At 36.8% G+C, this 14,195-nt stretch overlaps 1 protein-coding gene across 2 annotated transcripts; it reads right to left on the reverse strand.

Annotated features, from left to right (window-relative positions):
* Positions 1-6,392: 6,392 nt before the first annotated feature.
* On the reverse strand, positions 6,393-11,779 carry ATE1 (ATPase E1). Of its 2 annotated transcripts, none has more exons than XM_089430536.1 (3): positions 11,565-11,779; positions 11,205-11,481; positions 6,393-6,936 (listed from the first exon to the last, which is right to left on the reverse strand). In XM_089430536.1, exons 1-3 carry the CDS (start codon positions 11,568-11,570, stop codon positions 6,716-6,718), a joined length of 504 nt encoding a protein of 167 aa, XP_089286662.1. In that variant the 5' UTR covers positions 11,571-11,779; the 3' UTR covers positions 6,393-6,715. The 2 variants fall into 2 exon arrangements, with proteins under 2 accessions (XP_089286662.1, XP_089286660.1); XM_089430534.1 differs by having other exon boundaries at positions 11,205-11,468; positions 11,565-11,755.
* Between the last annotated feature and the right edge of the window lie 2,416 nt (positions 11,780-14,195).

Here is a 14,195-nt window from a genome sequence, read left to right on the forward strand (position 1 = left end):
GAGATGAAGTGAAGGCACTAGAACAAAATGAACTTCCACATCAAGACAATTTGGGACTGGCAAGAATAAAAGATTGGAAAATGGTGACAAAGAAGAATAATCTCCTTTAGCAACACAACGAAATGTGAAAAGAAGTCAAGCATGTAGACTAGTTTGACCATGTATTATCTCTATCTCTTGATGTGAAAGCAATTTGTCAAAATATACACTTCTCATGGGCACTGTATTATTTTTCCTATGGACATCATTAGGCTAGGATGTTGGATGTTGGCGTATAGATAACATAGACATTTGCCATAGTTGGACATCTATGAATCATTATTGGATGTAATCTCTTTATGGCTTGATGTCATTTTTTCATTTAATATAAATCTATCAATTAATATTAAAAAGAACGGTGATATTTCAACAACGTCATTAAAATCATAAGTGTCTTCTAGGCCCACACGTCAATCATAACGATTTAAAAGCACCCAAACAAACCTTTGAGTATGAACAACCCCCTAACGAAACACAAGTGAAAGAAATAAAGGGGAAATAAGAGTGGAAACACCATCTTTTCCATTAGGGTGATTAAAATAAAAACACTTAAAACCCCAACCAAATAATTGATAAGGTTGTACACAACAATAATGTTTTCTCCTAAAAATTAGCCTAGCAAGTGGCTTGAAAACATGAGAAAACTAAATCGGAATGTGGAGATCCTAATGTTGAGCATTGTCTTGCATATCACAAAGAACAACAATAGATAATTTGACTTCCTACAAAAAAACACATGATATCCACTCCACCAATCAAATACATAAGGAAGTGTATATTCTTTGCCAAGGTCACTCAAACAAGTGTATATTCTTTGCCAAGGTCACTCAAACCTCAAACATCCCATGAGGCCACTTTCATTATGAACCTATTATGTAATGCATCTCCTCCCCATTCTCCCCAAGGCCAAAGAGAACACCTTAAAGGTTCAAAACCTCAATTGATTTGCATGGGAATGGGTAGATATCCAAAGTAATAGGATGCAATCACCTGAGATGGCCATCAATTGAATCTTATGCATTAGACCTTAATAACAATGGAGAATGACCATGACAGCTTCCCCCTCCCTTTTGAGTAGGCCCTGAGACTTATTAAAGCATCGGCCTATTTACTAGAGGAATCGAAGACTTGTTGAGGTCAGTGACCATTGGGGACTTCTAGGTCAAATCATGTTATGACCAATTACATGAGAACTATATTGAGCTTGTGAGCATTGAACGAGAAAGGCCACCAAGGGGAAAATTTGGGCCACTTAATGCTCTGAATTTTAGCACTGAAAACAAGAACTAGGCAAGTCAATGTCCTTGATAAGCTATTTGATCATTTTTTCACCTACCTTATAATGAGGACAAACTTCTTCAAACCCTTGGATAAGTTGAATTTACAATAAATGATTGTTGGGTTCAAGGATTGAAGAATTATTCAAATGCATGACAAATAACGCCAAGAGAATTGAGGAACATTCTCAAAATGCCCAAATTTGCATGGAAAGTCATGTAAATTCACCTATACAAGATAAAATGATTGAGTTCTTTTGTTATAACGCCCCATGTTAAGGGGAGAAGAACACCAGTGTTCTTACAAAACCACGAGCCTCATTTGATAACCTCAAGCGCATGGGTCATATTAGCAAACTAGAAGAAGATGGATCCTTCAATCAAGCATTGTGTGTGGCTACGGTGATGCCTAGGGGGCTCCCAAACCTTCCTAAGCACCTAATGACAACATCACGAGTGCAACCAACAAAATATACAAAAAGGGTTTCCTCATGAAAAGCATTACATTGCCATATTTTATGACTATAGTATCAATGGGAGTTTCATCAATGTCAAAATTACCTTGTGATGCATCTTTGGCACAAAGTCCTAATGTGCATTAGTGATACAATCCTCACTCCTTGGGTCATTTGCACTTTCAAAAACAATAACAATATTTTCATGTTAGGGATAATCATATTAGGCTCTTCAAAAAAGGCCATGTGACAAGGTTGTGGCCAATCAAGCAACAAAGCCACAGTCACTATGAAATTACTAGTTTGCTCACAACATTGCTCAAATCCTAGAGAGCATTAAATTATCCCATCTTTTTAAGATCCAATTAGGCTTAGAACTTGAATTGATGATTGGATCACAAATGTCAAAGTGAATAATATATTGACTCAACCACTTACAATTGTCCAATAATGACAAAACCTAAAGATCTCCATTGCATGATGAACCATCAAATAATGTTTCCCCACTTACAATTGCTAATAATGACAAACCCCAAAGATATTTGTTGCACATTGAACCATTAAATGATGCTTCAAAACATACTTTTGGACCGCTATCATAATTGTATATCAAAGCCCTTAAGGAAGTACAAAGGGAAATGCTAAATACAAAAGACCAATATCAAATAGAAGCAAGGCTTCAAACAGGTCGTGTTCACACCTAACACAAACCCTTCGAAAAGACTCGAACAAACGAGGCAATTGCTAGCCACTCACAAAGTGAAGTAAGATTAGAGAAATACTTAGCATAGGAAAACAATGAATTTAAGTTTTTTTAAAGATGCATTTTTCAAAAAATGGATTAAGTTCTAAGTTATGTGTGTATACCAATTTTGCTGAGTAAACCCACTACAACAATTAAGTTCTAAGTTGTGTCCCTGTATTCCAATTTATTTGAGCAAACCCATTGCAACATTAAAATTCTAAGTTGTAGCAATATTTGGAATGTTTAGGGTAGTAGCTTTGGTGGTAGCAAGGATTGGTTAAATTCCTCCACACTTGGGTTAAATCCCCATCAAGGACAATGACCCATTGTGGCTTGGCTAGAATGGTAGGTGCTCCCAAGATAGAAATGCCTCACAAGGCATTTTGGGACATCCTAACCATAGGTTTTGAGTCACATGTTTCATATTAGGTATGGTTTGCACACTATTGTATCTAGCCTAGGGTCTATATTGACAATTAGTCAAATTTCAACCTAAGTCTCTTCCAAGTGACTCTAGCCAGTTATCAATTCCCCTGGATCCAAAGAAAAACATGTGAACACAAGGCTATGAACCAATGTTGCATTAATCATTATCGGGATGATATCAGAACAAGGAAAAAATCGGAAAAAATCGTAATTATTGGGAAATAATCGGAAATAATCAGGGAAAATCGTTTGGTACAAAAATATTCATTTTTTTCAATTTTTTTAATATCTAAACCATCTACAACATAAAATAACTACATTGACACATAAATATGATAAAAGAACTAATATATAAGATGTTTAATATCATTTCTAGTGCTAAAATCACACATAACATTGAATCATGTCCTGAATAATAAGTCCTGACTCTTGAGTCCCAACTCAGCCTCAAAATATCAACAAAAACTATAATAATGTATCTTATCATGTCATAATATCATATACAATAAAATAAAGAAAATAACTAAAGTCTAATCCTATTGATTTCCTCTGCCCCTCTTGCGAGAAAATGCCACAGCTTTCCCTTTCCCTCTAGATGTAGATGCTGGCGCTGATGGAGTTGGCAGTGGAGTCTGCTATGCTCTAGAAGCTGAAGAACTAAAAGTAGGAGCTATAGGAGGTACAACACGTCCTCTATTGGTGGCAGGGATAGCCCGGGCAAGTGGTGTCCCCTGGAAACATTACAATCTCCCAATCCTGAAATCCTCAAAAACTGATAAGTCTGCTGAATTTTGAATGAAATCTAAAATTCTGCTTTCTCCATATGAAATCCAATGAGGCCAGAACCACTCTCAAACATCCTGAGTCATTTCATGGTAATGTTAAAAATTTAAACATTACCATGAATAGCATATCAATACTAGGGCCTAGACTTGATCATTAAGCTACCCCACTCAAAAAAAAATTGTTTCTTTCAAAAAAAATTGCATTTCGAACATTTAGCATCCCTTATAAAACCTCGCTGCCCCAATTGCCCGCAATAAACGGAAAAAATCACGGTTTTTTGGAAAAAATCGGGTATAAAAGAAAACTGGCGATAATTTCGGATATTACTCGCGATAATATTGAGAGTAGGAAATTATCGCGATAAAACGATAATATCGCGATATTATCGCAATTTTAACAACACTGCTATGAACTATGTTTTTTGAAATCAAAGTGCCAAGACACAATGGGGTACCAACATATAAAAATTTATATATGTGATCAAAATTAAACTCGAAATTATATGAAACCAAAATTTAAGTTTCTTAAAATTTATAGGCACCCTTACCCTCTCAATATATTTCCAAAATGGGTTGAGACTCGAGAGTACTCCTTAAAGACATGATGTAGAAATAGTAATGAACACCATATAAAAAATTAAAATATTTCCAAAATGGGTTGAGACTCGAGAGTGACATGATGAAGAAATACTCCTTGTTCTTGTTCCTATAGTAAAATATGTGCCCAATTAGGGATAGTCACGGGATGACAAGATGACAATTTCTTCAATACTGAGCTGTAGAATGTGACTCGCTGAGAAATTCTAAAACAACAAACAAGCTGAAAAGCAGTTAATGTGATATTTTTAATGTTATTTTTACATATAAAGATTTGTGGACAACTATTATCTAGACATACTAGATTTATTAACAGATTTGTATCACATATTATATCGGGTAGAGATATGCTGACATCAGTGTTACTAAAGGACGGGATGACAGGATGACAGAGACAGTACAATCTCTTCAATACTGAGCTGTAGAATGCACCTCACTGAGAAATTCTAAAACAATAAACAAGCTGAAAAGCAGTTAACAGTGACATAATTTTACAAGCACAGGCTACACATACCAGTGCATACTCCTCACTGCCAGACTGGTGAAAAGCAGTTAACAGTGACATAATTTTGCAAGCACAGGCCACACATACAAGTGCATACTCCTCACTGCCAGACTGGTTCTGATCTCTGGTGTCTAATTCATTGATGAGCTTTCAAAAATTGAAACAGAAAACTTCCAATCAACAAAGAAAAGAACAAATGACTGAGTAGTTCTTGTCAGCTACTGGTCCCATGTTGCAACATATAAAAGGGTACATTGTAAAGGCACCTTGAACAAGAATTGGACCTATATGCCCGATATCTAGGCTTGGAAAATTCAAAATACTAATAATCTGTCAACTATGATTATCTTCCTCGGCAAAAATGCATCATATATTTCACGCTTAATATTCAAGTCCTGCATAGACTGAAGTGAAGAGATACAAAAATATCTACAGTGCATGTATCATGTTAGTTGTGGAAGAACACATGTTTTCGTACTCTGGAAACTTTGCTCTTTAGTGGCAACACGAGTAAATTGATAAAGTAACTGATCTATAAGAGGATCTATCACATAAAGAAAGGAACAAGGAAAAACCAAACCTTCATGCATTATGGAGGTTGCTTTGAGGCAACACTCATTATCGGACTGATTCCAACTGTGTTTTCTAGGTGTATAATTGCCATTAGTTGTAGACTAACGGTTGCACTCATGTAGTCATTTGACTAGCTTTACATGCATGATACAATTATAAATCTAGCTAGAACTATTAGGCAATGTTCAACAAGAGTTTGGTGGGGCTTGGGTTACAACTTCACAGTAGTTACCTGCATCTAATTTGCTCATTGAAATTTCTAAGAAATTTAATCCCTACCTGGATGACTTCAGAAAATGCCAAAGTTCTCTTTAAATTTGATACTAAATATGCATATTGTCATCTTACTCGATAAGAATTTGTGCTGAACGACAAAATTAATAGAAAATAGATACAAAATTAACATCAAACAAAAACCATTGAAAAAACTGTTGAGTAATGCTCGTGGAAATATATTTTGCCCGAATACCAGTGGCAAAATGTAGTCCATTAGAAGAATAATTTGTGGTTCATATTTTTATAACTTGACTTCAAAAGAATCAAATTCCTTAAAACAACTAGAACCAACTCATACAACTTCGTTCAGTTCATGTTGCTTCAGACCCTTGTAATCCTCTGCATTGGGATTTTTGTATTGTAGCATTCCTCAAAGTTTCCCGGCTCGAGTTATGCTGGTTTCTGATATCCATTCTCAAGTCAGAGCTGGACTCTACAACTTGTAAGAAACTTCAAGATAACAACTTCATGCTTTGGTTTTGGAATAATACATATTCAATGTTTTTTAGAAGCCAACAAGGACGTCTAGGTCATTTGAATTATTCAACAAACATATCCAAACAAATTAATAAAGGAGATTTATAGCATCGAAGCCTTCCAACATGTTTAATTTCATCAATAGATTCCACATTTCAATGCCCATTGAGGTATAACAAGTTTATCAAATGTTAAATGCATCCACCATCTTCAACAAATCTTTAGTTGTCCGATCCCTTGAGTTCAAAACTGCTTCCTTTGTGAAAACCTTTCAATTCAGTTAAGCATGTCCTTACAATAACAATTTTAACCTTAGAACAACATACTATTCAGAGATGGCAGCTCTCAAAAGTAATTTGAAATCTGAATATGTATTAAGTTTTAATACATCTGTTTCAATTCATTACAAAGATTAGCATGATGCCAACGTAGGCCCTACAGACTATGCCAGGCTATAGAGACGGGACAAACACTCAAAAGTTAGAAAGAAAGAGTAGAGAATACACTACAACTTTGCTAGTGCGATTATCACTTGCAGTTGTCATTGTATCATCAACAAATTAGCTTCCAGTACTATTTTGTGCAAGAACCTCAGCTTCTGCCGTTGCCATTGGATCTCCCTTCTCTTCCAGTTCTTCGACTTCACCGTCACGTTCCTCAGTTAATTTCTTTCTCTCTTCTGCCTCTGCTGCTTGGACAACAGCTTGATGTTCAGCCTGTAGACGGTGCATTTCCTCTTCTTGCTGTTGTCTTTCAAACCAAGTGTCCGCATCAGCCCAAACTGAAACATAATATACAATGTTCAACACACGGTAAGCTGGAGCTCCTGAAGGTGATAAAAAGACAAGATGCAACCCACTTTCCTAGTTCACAGTGACATAATCAACAAAGATAGTGCTGTTTCAAAGTGTAGGGGTAGAACAATAGCTTTTACCAGGTTGGAGGATTTTTCAAAAATTATGAAGAAAATATTGAACCTAAAGATAACTATGAAAGAACATATTTAATAAACCTTCATGAAAAATTGTTGAGATGAACCAAATTACGAATGTCTTTGCATAATTTATAACAGGTTTATTATTTAAGTGCTCTAGGATTCCTAAATATTATTGATCGTTTGTTTCTAGAAGTTTTAGAAAAATGAATATAGTTGGCATGATGATATAATTGCAATATTTTCAGGACAGTGCCATGTAAGTGGCAGTCTAATAAAGTTCATCGCTTGCTCTTACCTTTTATTCTGTGGCGATGTGGGTGCTTTCACAGTCAAGGAGGCCTATCATCTAACTCGGCAAGTTCCAGAAACTGATCACGTTCCTTTCTGAAAGGAACTTTGGTCTGCTGGCATATGGCCGAAGGTAACCACTGTCCTATGGCTTCTATCAAAAATATAGAATCCTAACCTGGAAGAACTTGAACAGAAGAGGATTTGAAGGACCCTCATTGTGCTATATGTGCAAAAAACAGCAGGAGACCATGGACCACTTGCTTGACATCTGTGAGGAGACTAATAGATTCTGGGACAAAATAGCAATAGGCTTCAAAAGAACTGACAGAGCTCACAGGGATGTCATCCAAACCCTCAAGACATGAGCAAAAAACCGCTTTGAAAGCCAGGTTCTGAACAGACTCTGGTGATTAGTCCCAGGCCTTCTTTGGGCAATCTGGAAGGAATGCAATCAACGCATCTCTGGCAATGACTTTCTATGACTATATAATGTAAATTTTCCGTAATCCAATGAATCCTTACAAAAAAAAGAAACAAAAAAACTTTTACTCTGTGGCATATTGAGTAAGTCGTTTCCTCCTAAGGGGTCTTCATGTTAAATGACTTGTCCAATTTGCTTTATGAATCATGCAGTTTATTCATATCCTACTAAGACTATATTTGGAATGGTAAAACAATAATGTCTAGGTTATTGGTTCCACGGGGACTCGCCCCCTCCCCTAGGGGTCTAGTTTCCTCGCTCCCCTGCGCTCCGGGGACTTGGGGACGAGTAGGGGACGTTTCTCCACGCTCCCAAAATGAAGGAAACTCAGGGGGACGTGCCAGGGAAACGTTTCCCTTCCCTGAGGGGACGTTTCCCCACGCTCCCAAAAAAATGGCCTTGCTTATAGTTTATGATTTAATAGACCTAAAGTGGTACAAAGCTACTCATGTTCTGTATGGGGATAACGTCTTGTGCTGTCTTTTGGTTTCAACAAGCGTTATTTTAGAGGGTCAGTATCATGGAAATTTGCTGGACCATATAGCACATACATGAATTTTCCCTTTTAAAACTTCTCCTTTTTTTCTCAAGTGATGGCTGGATTACAGTGGGGAGATAACTGGAGTGACAGGCAAAGAATATGAGACATTCAGTTTGTGTTTTTAATTTGCATGACATTTGACATACAAACTATGGAAGCAGCACCTATGTCATGTGGGAAATAATTGGGTGGACTATAGACTAACATGCGTTTACTGCAAGCATGACAAAATACTATGGGCAGCAAGAAATCTCAGGAACTGTCGTTATATATGAATTTATACAGTTACAAAATTTACACAGAGCACAGTTGCTCAGCTTGAATTCTCAGGTCTGAAAATTATTTTCACCCCTAAAATACACTGCTAGTTTGAAGTTTGATTTGCATGGAATTGCTCTAATAAGGTAGACATTATCCATGCCATCGTTGGTCACCCAAGTTGGTTCGCAGATGGTCACCCTGCAGTCAATGTCATTTGATAGTAAACTGTCAGAAACTCTTTCATGTGATCTTCTCATCTCTCCTGGAACTAAAACTCTTCTTTCAGCATATGGTGCACTGTCTATATTATATATAATATAACAAACTTTCTAGCTGTTGGATCCAATACAGCTGGACAACCCATTGTAGTTGCCCCTTCTACTGCCAATGCAGTGTTCCCGATCTGTTCATTTACCTTTTCACAGAATTCAGTGGCTACCTTATCAAGCTGAAGCTCTCCCTCGGTCTGACCAAAATCTAAATTAGAATTTGACCAAGCTGAATTAGAATTTTAAATTTATTATTTTATATGATATTATAAATTTGGATAATGTCAAATGATATTCATATCAATGATCATGCTTTGCAGCTTTTCAATTCAAACCAAATTGTCATAGTGGACTCAAATAATAAATTATATTTTATATTTATAAATTTTTAAGACCCTGACGCTCCCCCATGTTTCCTAAAAAATGGTAGGGAGCTTTTGCATAGGCCGCTCCCGCGCCCCCTCGCCCCCTCGTCCTGGAACCTTGGTGAAACATTGTCGATTTGTAAGTAGAGCATCCATCTCTCATGAACTATAGCATCCACCTCCCATGTTCAAATCTAATGCAATATTATCATAATTCTTTAATGCTCTTCTGTCCTATGGGTTCTTCTTGGCAATCCCTCTTTGTCTATCCAATTCAAGAAGTCTTCTTCTTTTTTCCCAGTTTTTGCTGGTGAATGCCAGGGCTCAAACATAAGCACAGGCTTAATAGGTACCCATGTTCTCACCATGGGTTGGGAAGCTGCAACTCACAACGGCTGCTTACAGATTTTCAACAATCACAGTTTCTTCAGGTTTAGATGCAGCCTTGGTTTTCCTACGTGGAAGCCTTCACTGTCCAATCTTTGTATTTTCTTTTCTTTGTTAAGTATTCGAGCCTTGCAACTGGTGGGGGCAAGGTAAAGGGATTGATGGGAGAGGAGTTTGCATCATTAATCCTGAGGGCTCAAACATAAACCCATGCTTATAAGGTATCCGTGTTCTCACCATTGTTTAGGACATTGCAACTCACACTGACAGCCGGAAATTTTCAATAATCACGGTCTCCTAAGGATTTAGGTGTTTCTTGTTGGCGTCAATTCTACTATTAGAGGTCTCCACTCCTCCAACGTTCGCATTTTGTTTCATATGTAAGTATTTGGTTCTTGCAATTTCCTTGAGCATTAGTGTGTGGGTTAGTGAGAACGAGGGGTCAGGGTTTGATGCGATGGGAATTGGATCATCGACATTGACCCTGACCCATATGACTTTCTTTTGCTCCAATTTTAAAATTTCCTACTTGTATCTTGCAATATACTTTTACTCCAGCCTTCACACCATATAAGATGACAGATCTGACTTAAATGTGAACATTTTTGAAGGAATCCATTAACATCATTCAAACCCATTGTGTTACTGTGTCACAACCCAAACAAATGTCCCAGGCTCCATTCTTGCCCCTGAAATTTTCTGTTGCAGGAATGGGGAGGTTGGACAGGTTAAGGACAGGCCAACAACCGTAGCCACGAAAACTATCATTGAGTGCCCCCGGTAACTATGAGCAAAATCGAAGCTGAAATACTGTGATAATTGCAAATTCATAAGCAGCTAAGCAGCTAACGCAAACCTCCTAAGCCACTGAGAATGCGATTGCCTAATAATCACAGGGTTAACATAGGCCTGAGCTTTGCCAGTTCAATATCAACAAAAAAAACTTCATGACTTGATCAATAAATTCGCACCCATTGCATAGGCCATAGGAGGCTCGGCGCAATCTAAGGGTAATTTCGATCAAGTGGGTTCTTGTCATTCAGTGCTTCAGACTCGAGTATCACTTAAATTTTGTAAAAAGACGTATTATTGAAATACCCAGTTTTGAATACGAAATCGCCAATGGGAGTTCCCTCTGAGCATTAAATTTGTCACTGAGGTTTCATTCTTATTGTGGCATGCCCTACCCAAATGTTGTATGAAAAGAAAATAAGGAAAGAAGCCGGGTGAAAGACCTGGGAAAACCTGGCTGAATAGTTACCCTGTCAGCTAATCTGAATGAAGTGTCTCACCACTGGGCGTGTTTCTTGAAGCAACTTAAAATAAATAATATAAAATCAACTATTGTTCTCACAAAAATATAAAGTTGTCTACTACGATGGACTCAATCGGAATTGAACTTACATCTATTATGCATCACCTACAAACGGAACACGCCCACTTAACCCTGATGAATTGCAAGCTGTGAAACCCATAAAACCCAAATGCCAAAACACAGAAAAAGCTCAAAAACTTACTAGGTTGGGATGCCCAGCCTTGTTCACCTCCCTTGATTCTAATGGGCTGAGCATAATTGACAGTCAAAACCCTTCCATAAAGTTCAGTATTGTTCATGTTATCCATGGCAGCAGCTGCATCTTCCTTGTCCAAGAAGGTCACAAAACCAAAGGAGCGGTGCTTCTGAGTGGCCTGATCAAGAGGAGTGGTGACATCCTTGATGTCCCCAAAGGGTATAAATGCCGCATGAAGAATTGTCTCGTTCACGTTTTCGTCTAGCCCTCCTGCCATAAGTCTCTGTGCAAAGTCAGTTCCGGTTAAAAAACCAATCAATTATAACACATCTGTCGAATGTATTCGAAAGCTCGACCAATACGTACCAACATAGAGAGTGTTTTTTTGGGTGGCGGCCATTACAGTCCCTCGAGGAAAGTTTCGTCTATCAGAGCAATTGAATGCTCTGAGTAAACCACTTACACAGATCTATCGTATAAGAATAGTATGAAAACCTGTATGGTAATGAAACGAAGTTGTTCGGTGGTGTGGAAACCCTTTATGGATGCTTGGGCCAGTAACAAAAATTATTCAAAACCCCTCAACAAGTAGGAATAATTTTTTGGGGCATTTTTTTACCAAAGGTTGTGTCCACTCGCAACGCTATATAGTTCTTTGTGACATATGTAGGGTTGAGAGGTAAAAGGGAGCAAAGTTTATATTTTGTGGTTATTTTTTAAGAGAATAAAGACTTTCGTTCAGTGAAGTGTGTACTTTTTGTCTACATTTTAAATTTTAAATGATCGCGTAATTGATTTTTTTTCATTGTTTGCTTGCTGCTGCGGCTGCTTCTTCTTTTGTTTTTTTTGGGTGGTCTAAACTTATAGTTCAAATTTAAGGGAAAGAGGATAGAAATTAAGTTAAAATTTAAAGAGATAGAATATGTATATTTTTATAATTAAGTAGTGTTACATTAAAATTATAATAATATTATTATTATTTACGTAAAATTTTCTGGATAAATTATATTGAAGTTTTAAGGTTGACGCATTTTGAATCTCTATTAAGGTTTATTATTATTGTATTTTTTAGTAAATTTTTTGTCGTTATTTATCATAATTATAATAATTTTCTAGACAATCTTAGTTGTATCTCTTGCAAAATCTACCTAAAACATTGATTCTTGATCTCTAATACAGAAATTTGGCATTTCCCTAATTCATAAGTATGTTACACAGGGTAGGGGGAAGTGTTATTGAGTTTCTTCCTCATCATCTCCATGTACTCAACATAACATTTCCTCCCCCGACTCATTTGTTTGTTCTCGTCTTCATGTTTACATAATAACGTGTGTGTCAATTCTTAGTTGTGTTATTACCTATTTTCATACCATGAGATGTTAAACTTCAAAGAGTTTTACACTTTGATCTTCAATTGAGGTTGTCTTTATAGTGTTTTTTGTTTTATTTTAGTGTATCTTCTCCATTTTCTATCTTTATTGCATTATTGTACATGATTTTCAACATAATTTTATATGGTGAGCACCTTTCTTATTTTGTGTATCATCCTTCAAACAATTTCATGCATTCTTGGTCCCAAGTTTTCTTCCCCCCTCTTAGCTCATCTCGGTTGATTTTAACTATAATCTTTTTATTTATCATAGCTACAATTTCTTATTTGTACAGAATCAATGTTCTTAATGCCTCCAATTATACTAGGTATAGTGATGTTTTAATAAGGAGTTTATCGTATAAGATAATTTATGTTTACTCTCAAATGGCTTATTATTGAGAGTTTTTGTACTCACTCAATATGTTTCCATCTGTTTTTTTATATTTGGTCCCCATGCTTCACATCCATAAATGAGTATTCAGATTATGATTTTTTGAAAGAGGGAATGCATCATTCATCAATTCAAACCATTATAGTCATACACCTATTTATGCATTCCACCCTCCTTATAGTGTTTTCCTCCTACATGTGTCTTTGCTTAGCTTCTCATCAAAAATTAGTCCCAAATATTTATAGTTTTGGGTTAACTCTAGTGGCTAGCCTCCAATGCTACTTTGTCATTGGTTGGTTCATTTTTCTAGTGAGAAGACATTGTCATAGTTTTGGCTATGTTCTCATTCATCCCAACATCAATGAAAATGGATTATAAGTCCTTAAGGTGATATTGTAGGTTATGTAGTGTTGTAGTTATTAGTTTCATACTCTCTATATACAACAAGATCTTTATGATGATCCCTATTGTGCTCAACCCTTCCATATCTATGTTGATTATTCATTCCTCTAACTTATTTATGTAAAGACCAAATAGTGTGCAGGAGAGGAAGCAACCCTACTTCACCTCAATGTCATTTTTGAAACTCTTTGAAAGGCCCTTTGCAATTATTAATTTATAGATTACATGTTCATATAATCTTTGTATTATTGCTCTCCAACCATTTGGGAACGCCATTTTTGTCAATCTCTTCCATAGTTTCTCCTTCGAGACAATGTTGAAGGCCTTCTTGAAATCAAAAAACTATCACCATGGTTCTTCATCTTTCTTATTTCGAGTCCTTTCTTTCATGTGCATGAGCATGAACCAATGATCCAGGTGGCTCTAGACACATGCAAAAGTCCAAGAGGACTCAAGAAGGGTCAAAAATCAAAGTGTTTGTATTGTGCTCGAACTAGGTTCATGTTGAAGATCTTGTCGTCGTGATCGTGGTGGTGTGAGGAGTTCTTCAAACCAAGTCCATATGCGAAAGTTAGGAGTATTCAAAGTTTAAGGTTGACTTGGGTGACTGGGCAGGCTTAAGGAGGCAGCAATTTGGACAAAATTCGGCCACCGAATTCCGACCAACCTGGGCCAGATTCCAAGCAAATTTGTGGCCTACTTAAATTGACTCCTTCGGTCAATGTTCGAGAATTTTCAAAATCACTTTGTTATATATAAAAAAACAAAAAATATATATAAAGGAGGTGGTGGGCCACCACCACCACCACCCCACGCCTCTCCATATAATAAA

Source organism: Pinus tabuliformis, chromosome 6, assembly GCF_031772625.1.
Source record: "Pinus tabuliformis cultivar Carrire ecotype Pingquan chromosome 6, CPIR1, whole genome shotgun sequence".
Lineage (NCBI taxonomy): Eukaryota > Viridiplantae > Streptophyta > Pinopsida > Pinales > Pinaceae > Pinus > Pinus tabuliformis.

Coding starts and splice junctions, on each gene's coding strand:
- ATE1 (XM_089430534.1), bottom strand. CDS start 11,598: ATGGCCGCCACCCAAAAAAACACTCTCTATGTTG. Junction 11,469..11,564: donor AAAAAACACTCTCTATGTTG/GTACGTATTGGT, acceptor GACTTATGGCAG/GAGGGCTAGACGAAAACGTG. Junction 6,937..11,204: donor AGGCTGGGCATCCCAACCTA/GTAAGTTTTTGA, acceptor ATTATGTTTCAG/TTTGGGCTGATGCGGACACT.